At 46.6% G+C, this 19,161-nt stretch overlaps 1 protein-coding gene across 1 annotated transcript in view; it reads left to right on the top strand.

Moving 5' to 3' along the window:
- The window catches only part of LOC143301249 (uncharacterized), a 14,083-nt gene extending 1,344 nt beyond the window's left edge, over window positions 1-12,739 (top strand). The window contains exons 2-6 of the mRNA XM_076615389.1: window positions 1,791-1,919; window positions 4,759-4,843; window positions 6,137-6,272; window positions 9,249-9,347; window positions 11,906-12,739. Coding sequence (XP_076471504.1) covers window positions 1,791-1,919; window positions 4,759-4,843; window positions 6,137-6,272; window positions 9,249-9,347; window positions 11,906-12,046 — 590 coding nt within the window. The 3' untranslated portion in view covers window positions 12,047-12,739. The remainder of the gene's footprint in view (window positions 1-1,790; window positions 1,920-4,758; window positions 4,844-6,136; window positions 6,273-9,248; window positions 9,348-11,905) is intronic.
- Window positions 12,740-19,161: the final 6,422 nt, after the last annotated feature.

Below are 19,161 nucleotides of genomic sequence, written 5' to 3'. Positions count from 1 at the left end.
TTCATTAATTTTTCCCTATGCATTCTAGTAACACCATGCTTGTGCCTGTATGCCATGTGTGTGTGTGTGTGCCGGTGTGTGCAGTGTGCGTGCGTGTGTGTGTGTGTGTGTGTGTGTGTGTGTGTGTGTGTGTGCGTGCGTGCGTGTGTGGATGTGTGTGTGTGGTTGTTGTTTTCGGTTTTGATTTATGTATATTGTTTCCTCTGTTATGTATCTCTACTAACACCATGCTTTCATTTCATGAAATATTGTGTAGTGTAGACCCAATTCAGGGCGGGGACTGGATGTAAAAAAAAAAAGCACACCAGTGCTTCACCCATTATCCTCGAAATAAAGAATTTGTCGTGTCTTGTCTTGTCTCTCGCTGGCACACACACACACGGACACACACACACACACACACACACACACACACACACACACACACAAGGACCCATGCAAAACAGAAGCCAGTCATGCGGAACACACTGTCAACACACTGAGGTCTGGGTCAGGCTGGCTGTTCCGCTGGGGTTCTGTGTGGGTTCCTGCCCGAAACACGCAGTACAACACTGAAGAAAAGACTGGGTTCTCTTTCCAACCCCGACAGAGCCTCACGTGACACAACGTGACTGGGGCCCTTCAAGGGCTGTGACAGCTGAAACTAATTGCGATCAGCACCTTTCACAACCCAGCCACCGCCCAGAATCTTCAGGCGACATCAGTTTCAGTTTCTCAAGGAGGCGTCCTGCCATCGGACAAATCCATCCATATAATCCATAATTATATATACTACATCACATCTGCGGTTAGGCAGATGCCTGGCCAGCAGCATAATCCAACGCGCTTTGTCAGAAGAGAAAAGAGAGTGCGTGTGTATTGTCTTGTGTTTCGTTGCGTTGCATAGTATAATTCTACTGCATTGCATTGCATTGAATTATGTTGTATTCCATCGCACTGTATTGCATTGCACTGCATTATAATTCGTACTGTGCTGTATTTTGGAATCGACTGACTCACAATGCGAAGTGCCGCTGTATGCAGCGGTTGCATTAAGTTTTCTCTTTTCTAAAACCAGTTGTCACTTTCTCACCGTGAAATCTGCCCCCGCGTCTGAAGCGATGTGGGGCTCTGTGAAGGACCTGCCAATTAAACCTCACACCGGTTTATGATCATTCGTGCGTCACTCGCCTATTAACTCACGCGGTGGTGTTTTCAGTACGAACCACGTTCGAAGTGCTACTGTTGTAAAAAATAAAATAAAATAAAATAAATAAATAAACAAAAATAAAACTGAACGTGTCAGTCCGTCACAAGTGGAGAATCTGCCTGTGATAGTGTAGAAAACGGCAATTCAAATGGGTATTTATTTATTATACATTTATTCATGGATATATATATATATATATATATATATATATATATATATATATATATATATATATATATATTGATTCGTTTATTTATTTATTTGTTGATTGATTTATCTGAAAAAAAATCCTCCCAATATACCGTTCCCTGCTTAGCTCTAGCTTACCCCGCCCCTGCCTCCCACACCCCCTTTCCCCCACCGTGACCCCCATCACGCCCCATGAGCCGAAATGACATCACAATTAAGCGAATGACGTGACAAGACGGTGACGTAAGTGAGTGACGTGTGCAGGCCATCATGAGTGAAGAGTGAAACTGACGTGTACAGACCGGTGAAGGACGGTGACGTATGTGAATGACGTGTACAAGCGATGACACAATGCGTGAATGGCGTGTCGAGGCAGTGACGCATGCAGTGAGTCATGTATGACGTGTGGCAGGCTATGACGTGGAGGGGCAAACGCGCTACCTCTTTCATCGCTACGTGGCCGAAGTGACGGGCGACTCTGGAACCGTCAATTCCAGAGCTTTCCAAGAGATGAACAACATGGATGCTCGAGTTCTGTTCGGTAAGTCTGAGTGCATGTGCCTGTATGCACGCACACACAGACACTGACACAAATACACTGCCACACACACACACACTGCCACACTCACACACACACACACACACACACACATGCAAACACACACACACACATACACACATGCAAACACACACACACACACACACACACACACACACACACAAATGCATACACAGAAACACACACACACACACACATGCATACACAGGAACACACACACACACACACACACACACACACACACACACACACACTGCTCTCTCTCTCTCTGTGAAGCTGCTCGTATTGAAATCATGTGCAGTGTTCACCTCATGAAAGTCTCCATCAACCCTTGCTCACCAGAATATAATGTAATCCTCTCTCTCTCTCTCTGTCTCTGTCTCTCTCTCTTTCAAAAGCACAGGTCACTGCACTCATTGAAATCGCGAATCGGGCGCGCGCGCGCGTGTGTGTGTGTTTGTGTGTGGTTGTGGTGGTGGTGGTGGGGGGGGGGGTGTTTGCGTGTGTGTGTATGTTTGCTCACGGCGCGCGCACGCGTGTGTGTGTGTGCGTACGCGCGCGAGCCAGCGTGTTTGTGTGTGTTTGTGAGTGTCTTTCTGCGTGCGTGTGCTGTAGGTGAATGGGGCAATGGGTGAACAGGCAATAGGTGAATGGGGCAATGGGTGAACAGGGGCAATAGGTGAACAGGCAATAGGTGAATGGGGCAATGGGTGAACAGGCAATAGGTGAATGGGGCAATGGGTGAACAGGCAATAGGTGAATGGGGCAATGGGTGAATGGGGCAATGGGTGAACAGGCAATAGGTGAATGGGGCAATAGGTGAATGGGGCAATGGGTGAACAGGCAATAGGTGAATGGGGCAATGGGTGAACAGGGGCAATAGGTGAATGGGGCAATGGGTGAACAGGCAATAGGTGAATGGGGCAATGGGTGAATGGGGCAATGGGTGAACAGGCAATAGGTGAAAAGGCAATAGGTGAATGGGGCAATGGGTGAATGGGGCAATGGGTGAACAGGCAATGGGTGAACAGGCAATAGGTGAATGGGGCAATGGGTGAACAGGGGCAATGGGTGAACAGGCAATAGGTGAATGGGGCAATGGGTGAACAGGCAATAGGTGAACAGGCAATAGGTGAATGGGGCAATGGGTGAACAGGCAATAGGTGAATGGGGCAATGGGTGAACAGGCAATAGGTGAATGGGGCAATAGGTGAATGGGGCAATAGGTGAATGGGGCAATGGGTGAATGGGGCAATGGGTGAACAGGCAATAGGTGAATGGGGCAATGGGTGAACAGGCAATAGGTAAACAGGCAATAGGTGAATGGGGCAATGGGTGAACAGGCAATAGGTGAATGGGGCAATGGGTGAACAGGCAATAGGTGAACGGGCAATAGGTGAATGGGGCAATGGGTGAACAGGGGCAATAGGTGAATGGGGCAATGGGTGAATGGGGCAATGGGTGAACAGGCAATAGGTGAACAGGCAATAGGTGAATGGGGCAATGGGTGAACAGGGGCAATAGGTGAATGGGGCAATGGGTGAACAGGCAATAGGTGAATGGGGCAATGGGTGAACAGGGGCAATAGGTGAACAGGCAATAGGTGAATGGGGCAATGGGTGAACAGGCAATAGGTGAATGGGGCAATGGGTGAACAGGGGCAATAGGTGAATGGGGCAATGGGTGAACAGGGGCAATAGGTGAACAGGCAATAGGTGAATGGGGCAATGGGTGAACAGGCAATAGGTGAATGGGGCAATAGGTGAATGGGGCAATGGGTGAACAGGCAATAGGTGAATGGGGCAATGGGTGAACAGGCAATAGGTGAATGGGGCAATAGGTGAATGGGGCAATAGGTGAACAGGCAATAGGTGAATGGGGCAATAGGTGAATGGGGCAATAGGTAAATGGGGCAATAGGTGAATGGTGAATAGGCAAATGGCGTAATAAGTGAATGGGGTAATAGGTGAATGGGGCAAAAAGTGAATGGGGCAATAGTCAAATGGGGCAATAGGTGAAAAGAGCAATAGGTGAATGGGGCAATGGGTGAATGGGGCAATAGGTGAATGGGGCAATAGGTGAACAGGCAATAGGTGAATGGGGCAATAGGTGCATGGGACAATAGGTGAAAAGAGCAATAGGTGAATGGGGCAATAGGTGAATGGGGCAATGGGTGTATGGGGCAATAGGTGAATGGGGCAATAGGTGAACAGGCAATAGGTGAATGGGACAATAGCTGAATGGGGCAATGGGTGAATGGGGCAATAGGTGAATGGGGCAATAGGTGAACAGGGGCAATAGGTGAATGGGGCAATAGGTGAATGGGGCAATAAGTGAATGGGGCAATAGTCAAATGAGGCAATAGGTGAAAAGAGCAATAGGTGAATGGGGCAATGGGTGAATGGGGCAATGGGTGAATGGGGCAATAGGTGAAAAGAGCAATAGGTGAATGGGGCAATAGGTGAATGGGGCAATGGGTGAATGGGGTAAGAGGTGAATGGGGCAATAGGTGAATGGGACAATAGGTGAAAAGAGCAATAGGTGAATGGGGCAATAGGTGAATGGGGCAATGGGTGAATGGGGTAAGAGGTGAATGGGGCAATAGGTGAATGGGGCAATAGGTGAACAGGCAATAGGTGAATGGGACAATAGCTGAATAGGCAATAGGTGAAGGGGGCAATAGGTGAATGGTGAATAGGCAAATGGTGCAATAAGTGAATGGGGCAATAGGTGAATGGGGTACGGTGAATAGGGTAATGTGGAATAGGCGAATCGGGCAATAGGCGAATGTGATTGCTCCTGTGTGTGATGTGTGTGACAGGTACAGACTCTGCGGCCCTGGACGCACTGTTTCAGCGTCTGAGGAGCCACGTGATGAGCTTTCAGAACGACTCGGTCCTGCAAGGGTGAGGGTGTGTGTGTGTGTGTGTGTGAGTGTGTGTGTGTGTGTGTCGCTCTGTCTCTGTACTCCCTTTGTCTTCTGTGTCTGTATTTATCTCTCTCCACTCCCATCTCTGTCTCTCCCCTCTCTTCTTCTCTCTGTCTGTCTGTCTGTCTGTCTCTCGACCTCGTTGATTATCTTTGCCATGACGGCCGGATGAAAAAAAAGCATGTCCTTGCTTATTCTACTTCCCTCATTAAAGAAAATTCATTCATTCATTCATTCATTCATTCATTCATGCTCTCCCTCCCTCTCTCTCTCTCTCTTCCCTCTCTCTCTCTCTGCGTTTCTCTCTCTGTCTCTGTCTGTCTGTCTCTCACTCTCTCTCTCTCTCTCTCTCTCTGTCTCTCTGTCTCTCTCTCTCTCTCTCTCTCTCTCTCTCTCTCTCTCTCTCTCATATCTGTCTCTGCGTTTCTCTGTCTGTCTCTGTCTGTCTGTCTCTCCCTCTCTCTTTCTCTCTCTCCTCTGTCTCTGCGTTTCTCTGTCTGTCTCTGTCTGTCTGTCTCTCCCTCTCTCTCTCTCTCTCTCTCGTTTTCGAAAATTCACGAGGCGAATCAGCAATAGCCTGTTGACGTGACCCTGCCAACTGATGATCATGACCATGAAATAGTTTGATGATGATGATAATGATGATGATGATAATGACCGTAATGATGGCGTTTGCGATGAGGCTGATGACGGTGATTCTTTCTATTTTTTTTCCTATTAGTATGCTATCTTGTTGTTGTTTATGCTATTGTTATTATTGTTGTTATTATTGTGGTTGTTGTATTTACGATTTCACATGTTTGTCTGTACTACTGCTTTTTACTGAGCTGCTTTTGTTGGTAGTGATTATGATGATGATGATGATGATGATGATGATTGCTATAATGTTGTTGTTGCCACACACACATACGCACACACACACACACACACACACACACACACACACACACACACACAAACAGGCATTTATTTATGCATAGGGTGTATGTATTGATGTCATTGGGGAAAAAAAACCCACCAAAAAGCAAACCTGCATACAAACATAGACCCAATATACACACGTAGACTACTGTGTACACACACACACACACACACACACACACACACACACACACAACACAACACAACACAACACAACACACACACACACACACACACACACACACACACAATCTATGGCACACACACACACACACACACACACACACACAATCTATGGCACACACACACACACAGATTTGACAATGCACATTATATATACACACGTCAGGATCCTGGGTCAGCTGAGGGACAACTTCAACAGTCAGTCCCTGTGGTCCATCTGCCAGAGAATCTTCAACCACTTCGATGACATCTGGAGCGCCCTGCTCACGCTCTTTGCCTTTGGCGTGGAACTATGCCGGCAGGTCAGAGAGAGAGGTGGAAGAGAGAGAGGGGAGGGGGGGAGAGAGAGAGGGGGGAAGAGACGGAGAGGGGAGAAAGAGAGGGGACGGAGAGAGAGAAAGGGGGTGGAGAGAGGGGGAGGGAGAAGGGAGAGAGAGAGGGGGGGGGGGAGAGAGGGGGGAGAGGGGGAGGAGAGGGAGAGAGGGGGAGAGAGAGAATAATAATAATAATAATAATAATAATAATAATGAATACTTATATAGCACACTATCCAGAAATCTGCTCTAGGTGCTTTACAAAAACGCTTTTGATGACATAAAACATTATATCTGTGTTACATACACACACAAAAATGTGACCACACACACACACACACACACACACACACACACACACACACACACACACACACATGCACGCACGCACACACACACACACACACACACACTGCATACATACATTGTAACATACATGTGTATCTAACAGCTACCCTAACACATACGCACACATAGTCAGGCACAAACTAACATAAACACACGCACACATAATACACATTCATATACATGCATGTAATTATGTACACATACATATGTATACACACATAGTCAAGCGCACCTAACGAAAAGGAAGTGGACCTGCCACAATTGAACTTATTGCTGAGGGAAAAGGTGAGTTTTGAGACGAGATTTAAAAGATACGAGGGAATCAGAATGACGGAGGTTATCAGGGAGCTTGTTCCACGTCTTTGGCGATTGAAAAGAAAACGATCTGTGTCCATAGGTCTTACTTCTGACGTGAGGTATCCTGAGAAGTCGAGTATCAGAGGAAGAACGGAGCTGGCGAGACGGGGTGTAGATATGGATGAGTTCAGAAAGATACTTGGGGCCAGATCCGTTGACTGCAGAAAAGGTCAGAGTGGATAGCTTATAGTCTATTCGATCGGAAACAGGCAACCAGTGGAGAGACTGAAGGAGAGGAGAAACATGGTCAAATTTAGAAGCTCTGCAAATGAGTCTGGCAGCGTTATTCTGAATTCGTTGGAGTCTGTCTAACAGGTATTTGGGAAGGCCGGCCAAAAGAGAGTTGCAGTAATCCAATCTTGAGAGAACCAGAGAGCATACAAGTGTCTTGGTTGCATCGGTTGAGAGATAGTGGCGGATAGAGCTGATTCTACGCAGTTCCAAATAGGCAACTTTACAGATATTCGAAATGTGCTGTTGGAAGGAAAGAGACTGGTCCAGGATTACACCAAGACTGCGAACAGAGGGAGAAAGTGAAACAGGTGTGCTATTGATCAGAACAGAGTCAGGAAAGGAAGGATGTTGACGAAACTTCTTTGGACAGGTTATCATAAATTCAGTCTTATTATCATTTAATTGCAGCTTGTTGAGAGTCATCCAGTCCTTTAGGCCAGCAATGCACTCCTGTGTTTGAGTCACCAGTGCATCAAATTCAAAAAGCAAACCTGCATACAAACATAGACCCAATATACACACGTAGACCACTGTGTACACACACACACAACACAACACAACACAACACACACACACAAAGGGGGGGATAGAGGGGGAGAGAGAGAGGAGAGAGGATTGAGAGAGAGGGGGGAGAAAGAGAGAAAGGTGGGGGAGGAGAAGAAATATAGAGAGCAGGAGAAAGAGAGCAGGGAGAGAGAGAAAGAGGAGGAAAGAGAGGGGGGTGGAAAGAAAAAGAGAAAGGGTGGGGGAAGAGGGAGAGAGAGAGGAGGGGGTGGGAGGGAGAGAGAGGAGGGGGACGGGGGGGGGGGTTACGGGGGGTTGTTTGTGAACAGCCAGTGCGGGAAGGAGATGCCGTCTCTGATTTTAGTTACTACTACTACTACTACTACTACTAGTACCACCACCACCACCACCACTACTACTAATACTACTAGTACCACCACCACCACTACTACTACTAGTACCACCACCACCACCACCACCACCACTACTACTACTACCAATAACAACAACAACAATAACAATGCTACTACTATTACTACTGCTGCTGCTGCTGCCACCACCACCATCACCAATAACAATAACACTACTACTACCACCACCACCACCACCACCACCACCACCAACAACAACAACAATAACACTACTACTACTACTACCACCACCACCACCACCACCAACAACAACAACAACAACAATAACACTACTACTACTACTACTATTACTGCTGCCACCACCACCACCACCACCACTACCAACAACAACAGTAACAACAATAACAACAACAACAATACTACTACTACTACCTACTACCACCACCACCACCACCATCACTACCACAAACAACAACAATTACAACAATACTACTACTGCCGCCACCACCACCACCACCACCACCACTACTACTAGTGATTTATTTCACATCGCGCTTTTCCATGTGACAATACTTTGTTATTAAAAAAAAAAAAAAAAAAAAAAAAAAAAAAAAAAATGACGAGTAAAAACTTGCATTTAGTTCTGGTATTAGACGTTTTCTTCCGTAATTTTGTTTGTAGATGCAAGGTGCCCTGAGTTGTGTGTACAAAACGCCAACCTGTTTTTTTCATTGACATCACCGTCGTCAGTGTATCACACACACACACACACACACACACACACACACACACACACACACACACACACACACCTGTACATACACAAACACATATGTAGATAGATAGATAAATGGATGGGTCGACAGGTAGACGAATAGGTGACAAGACAGATAAATGAATGCATACATTCACTGAGTCACACTCAGTCGTTTGGGATGCGTAACGTACTGTCAAACCGGATATATACATATATTTTTAAACATGTCGTATACTCTCTCTCTCTCTCTCTCTCTCTCTCTCTCTCTGTGTGTGTGTGTGTGTGTGTGTGTGTGTGTGTGTGTGTGTAAGTGGGCGCGCACGCGTGTGTGTATGTATGTATGTGTGTATGTATGTATGTATGTGTGTGTGTGTGTGTGCATCTGCATGACAGATAGCCGTCATCCTCATGGACTATGACACCATCGTCACGACCATAGTGTCCGCTGTCATGAGGTGGGCCAGCGACTGGATCATCAACAACGGGGGCTGGGTATGTGTGCACGTGTGAGCCAGCCTTTAGTGTGAAGTATGTGTGCACGTTTGAGTCAGCCTTCAGTGCAGGGTATGTGTGCACGTGTGAGCCAGCGTTTAGTGTGAAGTATATGTGCACGTGTGAGCCAGCCTTTAATGTGAAGTATGTGTGCGTGCGTGTAAGGCAGCCTTTAATGTGAAGTATGTGTGCACGTGTGAGCCAGCCTTTAATGTGAAGTATGTGTGCGTGCGTGTAAGGCAGCCTTTAATGTGAAGTATGTGTGCACGTGTGAGCCAGCCTTTAATGTGAAGTATGTGTGCGTGCGTGTAAGGCAGCCTTTAATGTGAAGTATGTGAGCCAGCCTTTAGTGCAGGGTATGTGTGCATGTGTGAGGCAGCGTTTAGTGTGAAGTATGTGTACACGTATGTGCCAGTTTTTAGTGTAAAGTATGCGTGCACGTGTGAGCCTTTAGTGTAGAGTATGCGTGCGCTTGTGAGCCAGCCTTTAGTGTAGTATATTTGTGCACGTGTAAGGCAGCCTTTAATGTGAAGTATGTGTGCACGTGTGAGTCAGCCTTTAGTTTAGAGTATGCGTGCACGTGTAAGCCAGCCTTTAATGTGAAGTATGTGTGTACGTGTGAGTCAGCCTTTCGTGTGAAGTATATGTGCACGTGTGAGTCAGGCTTTAGTGTAGAGTATGTGTGTATGTGTGAGGCAGCCTTTAGTATGAAGTATGTGTGCGCGTGTGAGACAGTTTTTAGTGTAAAGTATGTGTGCACGTGTGAGCCAGCTTTTAATATGAAGCATGTGTGCACGTGTGAGTCAGCCTTTCGTGTGAAGTATATGTGCACGTGTGAGTCAGGCTTTAGTGTAGAGTATGTGTGCATGTGTGAGGCAGCCTTTAGTGTGAAGTATGTGTGCACGTGTGAGGCAGTCTTTAGTGTGAAGTAGGTGTGTGTGTGATGCAGCCTTTAGTGTGAGGTATGTGTGCACACATGTACAAGTTAGCATTTAGGGAGTAACAATGACGGATGGGTACCTGTGCACTAGTGAAGAGCAATGGAGGCTAGGTACGTGTGCACTAGTGAAGAGCAAAGGAGGCTGGGTACGTGTGCACTAGTGAAGAGCAAAGGAGGCTGGGTACGTGTGCACTAGTGAAGAGCAAAGGAGGCTGGGTACGTGTGCACTAGTGAAGAGCAAAGGAGGCTGGGTACGTGTGCACTAGTGAAGAGCAATGGAGGCTGGGTACGTGTGCACGTATGAGTAAGCCTTTCGTGTAGAGCAACGCGGGCTATAAACTTGTGCGCGTGTGAGACGGTCTTTAGTATAGACGAGTTCTCGTGTGTAGTGGCCCCTAGATTTGTGAGGCGGAGAGGAGGTGGAAGGGGTGGGGAGAGAGAGAGAGGGTGGGGGGGGGGGGGAGTGGGGGGGGCGGTGGGGAGAGTCGATCGGCACAGTACCATCACTGTAGGCTGTTGCTATCATTTTTATCATCATCATCGTCAACATTATCATCATCATTATTATCATCGTTATCATCATTATAACTATCATCATCACTATCAACATTATCATCATCATCATCATCACCATCATCATCACCATCACTATCATCATCATCATCATCAGCACCACCATCATCATCATTATCACCACCATCACCATCATCATCACCATCACCATCATCACCACCATCATCACCATCACCATCAGCATCAACATCATCACCATCATCACCATCATCATCACCACCATCATCATCATCACCATCACCATCACTATCACCATCATCATCACCATCAGCACCATCATCATCATCACCATCACCATCACCATCATCATCACCACCATCACCATCATCATCACTCTCACTATCACCATCATCGCCATCACCATCATCACCACCATCATCACCATCATCATCACTCTCACTATCACCGTCACCGCCATCACCATCACCATCATCATCATCATCGCCATCACCATCATCACCATCATCATCACCATCAACACCACCATCACCATCATCAACACTATCACCACCATCATCATCATCATCATCATCATCATCATCATCATCATCACCATCACCATCACCATCATCACCACCATCACCATCACTATCATCATCATCACCATCACCACCATCATCATCACCATCATCACCATCACCATCATCACCATCAACACCATCACCATCGTCACCATCACCATCATCATCATCATCAACAACACCATCATCACCATCACCACCATCACCATCAGCATCACCATCACCATCAGCACCACCACCATCATCACCGTCACCATCAGCACCACCATCACCACCACCATCATCATCACCATCATCATCATCACCATCATCATCATCATCATCATCATCATCATCATCACCATCACCATCATCACCATCACCATCATCACCATCAGCATCAGCATCACCACCATCACCACCATCATCACCATCACCATCACCATCATCAACACCATCATCACCATCACCATCATCACCATCATCATCACCATCATCACCATCATCATCATCATCACCAACGCCGTACTGACGATGTCTGACAGATGGCCGTGGTCCCTTCAAGCGGAGTGCTGACTGCTGTGGCCAACGCCGTGTCCTCCTGGGTCACCTGGCTCCTCCCCTCCTCCTCCTCCTCCTCCTCCTCCAACACCCCCCCCTCCTCCACCAACCGCTCGTCCCACTAGCCCCCCTCCCCCCCTCCTCTCCCCCCTTCGTGCAGCAAGCACCGCCACCAACAGACCACTCTGTTCCCCGCTGTCTCCACGTCTCCGGACCAACGCTGGTGAAGCTCGGGTCCAAAACAACAGAAATAGAAGAATAGAGGTGTGAATGTGTGTGTGTGTGTGTGTGTGTGTGTGTGTGTGTTACTGATTCAGTACTTTTTTGTGGGGTTTTTAAAAAAAATTTTTTTTTTAATGTTGTTTCTTTTTGTTATGGAACATTTTGTTACAGAGCGTTTCATCAAAATCCAGGGAAACCTCATACAGAAAAATAATCACGCACTTTTGCATGGTTTGACTATCATATATTTCTCGTGGTTTTTTGTTGTTGTTGTTTGTTTTGTTGTTTTTTTTCATATAAAAAAGAAGAAATATTTCTTTGTTGTTTTTTTCTTTCACACTTTCAAAGAAGGAGGATCTCTTCTTATTGTTTTCTATTTTACATCGAAAGATCTTGTTCTCGTTGATATGAAGTGAAGTTCTAGTGCAGATGTTACGTTGCAGTACATTGATTGAGGACAAGTGCACTTCAACTGTCCAGGTACAAGAACCTGAAGGAAACGAGTATGACTCAACTTTGTATGTGTGTGTGTGTGTGTGTGTGTGTGTGTGTGTGAAGGGGGGGGCGTGTGTGCGTGCGTGCGTGCGCATGTGTGTGTTAGTACGTGCTTGTGTGAAGAACAGGTAAATAACCAGAATATGATTAAAATCTTTTTGGATATTGACATTTTTTTCCTCAGTAATCATTTGACTGACTGATGGAATGTGAAGGACTGGATGAGCAACGCCGTGAACATTCGTACTCTTGTGGACATTTGTACATGGCTCATGAAAAGTGTGTGACAAGAGCGTCAAAACCTGCAGCACACACACACACACACACACACACACACACACACACACACACAAACTTGAACGTTCAACTCACGTGTCGTATCTCGCATTCAGTGGAACATTTCTTGTCTCTGCGCCATCGTGATTTTGTTTTGTTTGATCATCCAGATATGTAAAAACCAATTCGAACAAACTGATAAAGTGAACATATAATTATACACATATTATTCCAGACATCAATGCTGCCGGCAGTAAAGCAATAAAGTGAAAATAGAGTGCACGTCTTTAACTTTTGTTGCTTTGGGTCCTCGACCAAGTGGACTTTTTTCAAAGCTGATCAGATGAAAATATCAATCTCGCAGAAAGAAAGAAAAAAAAGAGCAAAAGTACTGGGGTAGAAAATGAGGCGCAGGAATATTCACACTCATGGACACAAACCCAGGATATACAGGTACAACCACACTCATGTACACAAACCCAGGACATACACGTACAGCCACACTCATGTACACAAACCCATGACATACAGGTACAGCCACACTCATGTACACAAACCCATGACGTACAGGTACAGCCACACTCGTGTACACAAACCCTGGACATACAGGTACAGTCACACTCATGTACACAAACCCAGGACGTACAGGTACAGCCACACTCATGTACACAAACCCAGGTCATACACGTACAGCCACACTCATGGACACAAACCCAGAACATACAGGTACAGCCACACTCATGTACACAAACCCAGGTCATACAGGTACAGGTACACTCATGTACACAAACCCAGGACATACAGGTACAACCACACTCATGTACACAAACCCATGATATACAGGTACAGGTACACTCATGTACACAAACCCAGGACATACAGGTACAGGTACACTCATGTACACAAACCCAGTACATAATAGATACAACCACACTCATGTACACAAACCCTGGACGTACAGGTACAGGTACACTCATGCACACAAACCCATGACATACAGGTACAACCACACTCATGTACACAAACCCTGGACGTACAGGTACAACCACACTCATGTACACAAACCCATGACATACAGGTACAGGTACACTCATGCACACAAACCCATGACATACAGGTACAACCACACTCATGTACACAAACCCTGGACGTACAGGTACAACCACACTCATGTACACAAACCCATGACATACAGGTACAGGTACACTCATGCACACAAACGGCACACACACACACACACACACACACACACACACACACACCGGATCCACTTATTAGTCGTAAGAGGGGTAGGAAAAGATATCTGATACCAGAAACGTGGCGTCTAGTGTGTTGCTCAGGATATTCTGGATATTGAAGCACCTCTTTTTAGTGTCTCCCCCCCCCCCTCCCCGTCACGGTGTGTGTGTGTGTGTGTGTGTGTGTGTGTGTGTGTGTGTGTGTGTGTGTCACGGGTGTGTGTGTGTGTGTGTGTGTGTGTGTCACAGTGTGTGTGCCGTGTATGTGTGTGTGTGTGTGTGTGTGTGTGTGTGTGTGTGTGTGTGTGTGTGTGTGTGTGTGTGTCACAGTGTGTGTTTGTGTGTGTGTGTGCGCGCGCGCGTAGTATGCCGCGTTCCGGCATAATGCACACGCACATGCGTGCGCACACACATGTGACGTACGCACACACACTCCGCACGGCGTACAGTACACGAGCGAGCGCGTTCAGTCCACAGTAGTGAAGATGTTAGCATGAAGATCTTTTCTTTATAACTGACCCGGCCTCCACTGAACACTGCGTGTATATATATATATATATATTAGTCTCAGCTGGACTGATTGCTCAGTCAGTTTTTATTCATTCATCTTTTTATTTTTTCGTTTTATACTGAACGTCATTTGATATTCACTGAACAGTGGACGAAAGTTGAATGTCTGGATTTATTTACCTTCACTTTACCAACTTGAATTTTGTTATGTGTGTGCGCGTGCGCCGCGTGTTTGTGTGAATCACCCGGTGGCTTCAGTGTGTTTGTGTGTGTGTGTGTGTGTGTGTGTGCGCGCGCGCGGGGGGGGGGGGTGCGCGCCAACATGTTGAGGGCGGACTACTGCTTTTCGGCCTGGTTTTGTCAGTGTGTAAATTCGACGGACACGGAACTTGTGATTAAGACTGTGTTACCGAGTCGATCATGGCTAATCATTCCAGAATTTTACAAAATATCATTACTCTACCCTCTTGCACACTTTTGTCGCTCACTTTTGATAAGATTTGCGTTAATCAATGTCACGTTTTGTATGCGCGAAAATATCTCGGTGTAGGGGAGACCGGGGCAGGTTGATACAGAAAACTCATTTTTGGCTCTCATTCGAAACACATCCATAGGAAAAAGTCAAGATTGGTTTTAAAACAAAATTTAACCATTTTTTTTATTCATGAAATCTGAAAAAAAATGAGCATTAGCCTTTGGTTTTGGCACAACACGGTTTTTAAAATTGAAAAATTTCCGGGGCAGGTTGATACACAAGGTGGGGCAGGTTGATACAAACTACAAAAAACAACTGAAAAACAACAACTATGCTGCAGTTATCATACTGAAAACACAATTGGCAACGCTTTTGAAGAAAAAAAGCAAAATGTAAGAAGCACCATTTAAGTTTTCAACTGAATGACTAGAATTTCCACATGTACTTGGGAAGTAAACCATAAAATGATATTTAAGTTGCAAAAAAAAGAAGAAAAAGAAATTAAAACAGTGCATATCATGCAAAAAATATGAAGTGACTTGAGTAATTTGCAGTTTTCCATGGACGGAAACACTCCTTTTATTGGAGATCATTTGCAAAAGTCACAGGTGAAGAAATCCTTCGTCCCGGTGTCGGCGCACTCTTCATGACACCACAGCAGGCATTCTTTGCACTGGATCCATATTTCTCCAGCTCGGGATGCACAAAAATGCTCGCCACAGATGATGCAGTTGTCATCAGCATTTCCCGTCTTCGTTGGTTTTCCAGCTGGAGACCTGTGAATCTGCAAAGTATAAAACACAAAGTTATTAGATATCTTGCATACTCTCGGGTTTATACGCCATTTTTCGAAAATAAGACAGTTGTGTAGACGGCTGAGATGCTAATGAATTGAATTCAATACATAACAATTTCTAATGCTATGAAAATTAAGAACCCGTGAAACGCTACCTGAATTCCATTGATTAATTGTGTTGGACCGGTGGCTGAGGCAGGTCTGGGGGCTGAGGCAGGTCCGGGGGCTGAGGCAGGTCTGGTGGCTGAGGCAGGTCCGGTGGCTGAGGCAGGTCTGGTGGCTGAGGCAGGTCTGGGGGCTGAGGCAGGTCTGGGGGCTGAGGCAGGTCTGGTGGCTGAGGCAGGTCCGGGGGCTGAGGCAGGTCCGGTGGCTGAGGCAGGTCCGGGGGCTGAGGTAGGTCCGGGGGCTGAGGCAGGTCCGGGGGCTGAGGCAGGTCCGGGGGCTGCACCAATGCCCACAATCTCGAAGGTAGCAATGGGCCCACCATCAGCAAGGGCGGCGCCAATTTCACGCAGATAACAAACAAGGTCATCTTGATCCTTGAGTTTCATCAGCACCGCCTTCCCATCTGGTGAGGGCATACCGTTTTCTTCTCTTGCGTGAGAGTCAAACACAAAGACCTTCCCATCTTTGTCTTTTCACACCATAACTGAGGAATCCTTGATGACCATGATAGCTGTGGGCTTTTCCATAAACACTCTCCTGAGAGCATTTTCCAGCGTCGTGGCTGCTTCGGACATTTGCTGTATGGTAATGAGTCCACACATTGCTGCCATTCTTTGGATGTTGTATGTCTCGTTGAAGACAGTCACTTGTTCTGGAATGTCTGAGATGAGAAGATAGCCATGCTCATTTCCTGGTCTTTCTTGGATAACTTCATTGTAAAGTATGTCGCCAGTGAGAAGGATACAGTCAAGGTCCATTTTCGTCCACTCTGCAATTGGCTTCTCAGAGGCATATAAGGCAGCAGTTGTTGCCATGGCCGTGCACTGACGCCCTCTACTTTCAGCAGAAAACAGCTGCTCCCCTTGATGATATGTGGCCATCAAACAGCTCCGTTTGTCATTTTTCTTGGGTCTTGGTACAAATAGTCGTTTCTTGATGCCCTTCCCTTTTTCATTCCTTGGAGCCTTTCGTTTCTTGGCTTCAGCTTCTTCCAGTTGTGCTTTCTCAGGGGTATCCGTCAGGATCCTGCATCTTCCCTGGCGTTTTGTGGAAACCTTCCTGCCATTTCTTTGCTGCGCTGCTTTAGGGTGTGGTCTTATATTCTCAGGAGAGAATGATGGGAAATGGGTGGAAGAGTTGACTAGTCCTGGATCAGAGGTTTCAAGCCTTGCAGGAGTAGCCGTCTGTTGCAAGTTTTGGGGTTCCCCTGTGATGTTTTCATTCTGATGGGCGTGTGTCGGACTCACAGAAGTATCTGGCTGGATGGTAGCTGTGGACCCTTCGTCATTGAGATGGTCAGCAGTGGCGGGTGCTTCGTTTTCTGTTTCCTCCTGGGACGCAGGGTGATCGGTCACATAACATTGGATGAAATCAGTATCGCCGAAGACCTCAGTGTCCAGTGGAAAGATTCCTGTGCATTTGAATCCGCTGATGATGTTCGAGGCTGTGAAGGCTCGTGGGTAGGCGGTACCCACTACCTGAGCAACATCATGGATGGTCATCCGTCTCCCTGGATGGCTGTGCATCCAGTCGCTACTGGCAGCATGAAACGCCCGCTTGAATGGTCCGAAGACTGTTCTGTCCAAAGGCTGGAGGCGATGGCTTGTGTGAGGAGGGAAGCTGAGCAGGACGATGTTCTTTTCCCGACAAAAGTCGACCACATCCAAGGACACATGGGATTCGTGGTTGTCTAATATGAGCAGCACTTTCCGGTCTGGGCCACGGTGTGCGAAAGAAGCAAAATGGCGCAGACATTCAAGGAAGATCTCCTTTGTCATCCACCCAGAGCGACTGGCAAAGCCACGTGCACCAGGAGGTGCACCGTTCATCATAAAGTCTCTGAAATTCACTCTTGGGAAAATCAGGCAGGGAGGCATGGAGTTCCCGATGGCATTGATAAAGCCGAGCATCGTCACAGTTTCGCCCCTTTCGTGGGACACCATCTGGGCAACTTGTTTGACCCCTGCCTCTGCCACCACTCTCTGAGGCTTCTGCGATGTTTGAGCAGTTCATAGATTGTAGATATCACCCGGCTCAAATCCATAACGTCCGTACAGGTCCTTCATGTTATCAAAGAATGCTTTCACATTCGTTCTGTTGAAAGCAGTGGCTCTGGCTATGCTGGTCGATTCTGGAGTCCTTGAACTTATTTTGTTGTGGTGCCGCTTCTGAAAGCTGAACAGCCAGTCCTCTCCTGTTCGGCCGGTCTCCCAAGTGTCAGGGAGTTTTTTTGTGTTTCTTTCAGCGAGTTGATAAGCCAGCCTTCTAAGAGTTTTAGTGTCAACCGGAAACCCAATTCTTGACGCTTTGATGATGTATTCCACCAGCTCCTCTTCTTCAGATTGGCTGAAGACCTGTCGTGATCGACAGCTTTCTGGAAAAGTTTGCAGCTCCTCACCTGTCTTCTTTTTCTTGAACGCTCTGTACAAAGTGTCTTTGTTGACTCTGTACTGTTCAGCAGCTTGGCGAAATGTCTGTCCACTATTCACTGCCTCCACAGCCTTTTCCATGTCTTCAAGCGCATAGGACCCCCTCTCAGTCTTTCTTTTGTAGTTTCTCACCATCTGTAATTATAGATAAAACAATTAAATCATAAACAAGTACAATAAAAAAAAAAACCAAGATGAAAAATAACGGCTGGGGTACGTTGATACAAACCAGGGGCAGGTGATACAGGCCGGGGCAGGTTGATACATGTATCAACCTGCCCCGTATCAACCTGCCCCGAAGGGGGTTGCTGCAAAACATAGCAAACAGACACTCCACCATGAAAGACAGCTATTTTCTTGCTGTGTGATTAGATTTCATAGATTCTTAGCTAACACTTAATAGCTTGCCAACTTTGCCTGCAAGAAATTCGCGCCACTATAAAGATTAAGAGAGGTAGCTGAAATTTTACTCACCTTGTTGAATCAGCCCACACCGCGTGGTTCCAGCGTGCGCGTTAGCGGTTTCCCGCGCAATCTTAGTTGAGGGTGAAGGTCGGGCCTTGATAAAACTTGGATCGGAAGAGAAACGGCCAGACTCAGCGAAATTATTGTGATATTGAGGTTGTATCAACCT

The sequence above is a fragment of the Babylonia areolata genome, chromosome 27 (assembly GCF_041734735.1).
Source record: "Babylonia areolata isolate BAREFJ2019XMU chromosome 27, ASM4173473v1, whole genome shotgun sequence".
Classification (NCBI taxonomy): Eukaryota; Metazoa; Mollusca; class Gastropoda; order Neogastropoda; family Buccinidae; genus Babylonia; species Babylonia areolata.
Note: the sequence above shows the minus strand (reverse complement) of the source record. Positions and strands in the feature narration are given on the sequence as shown.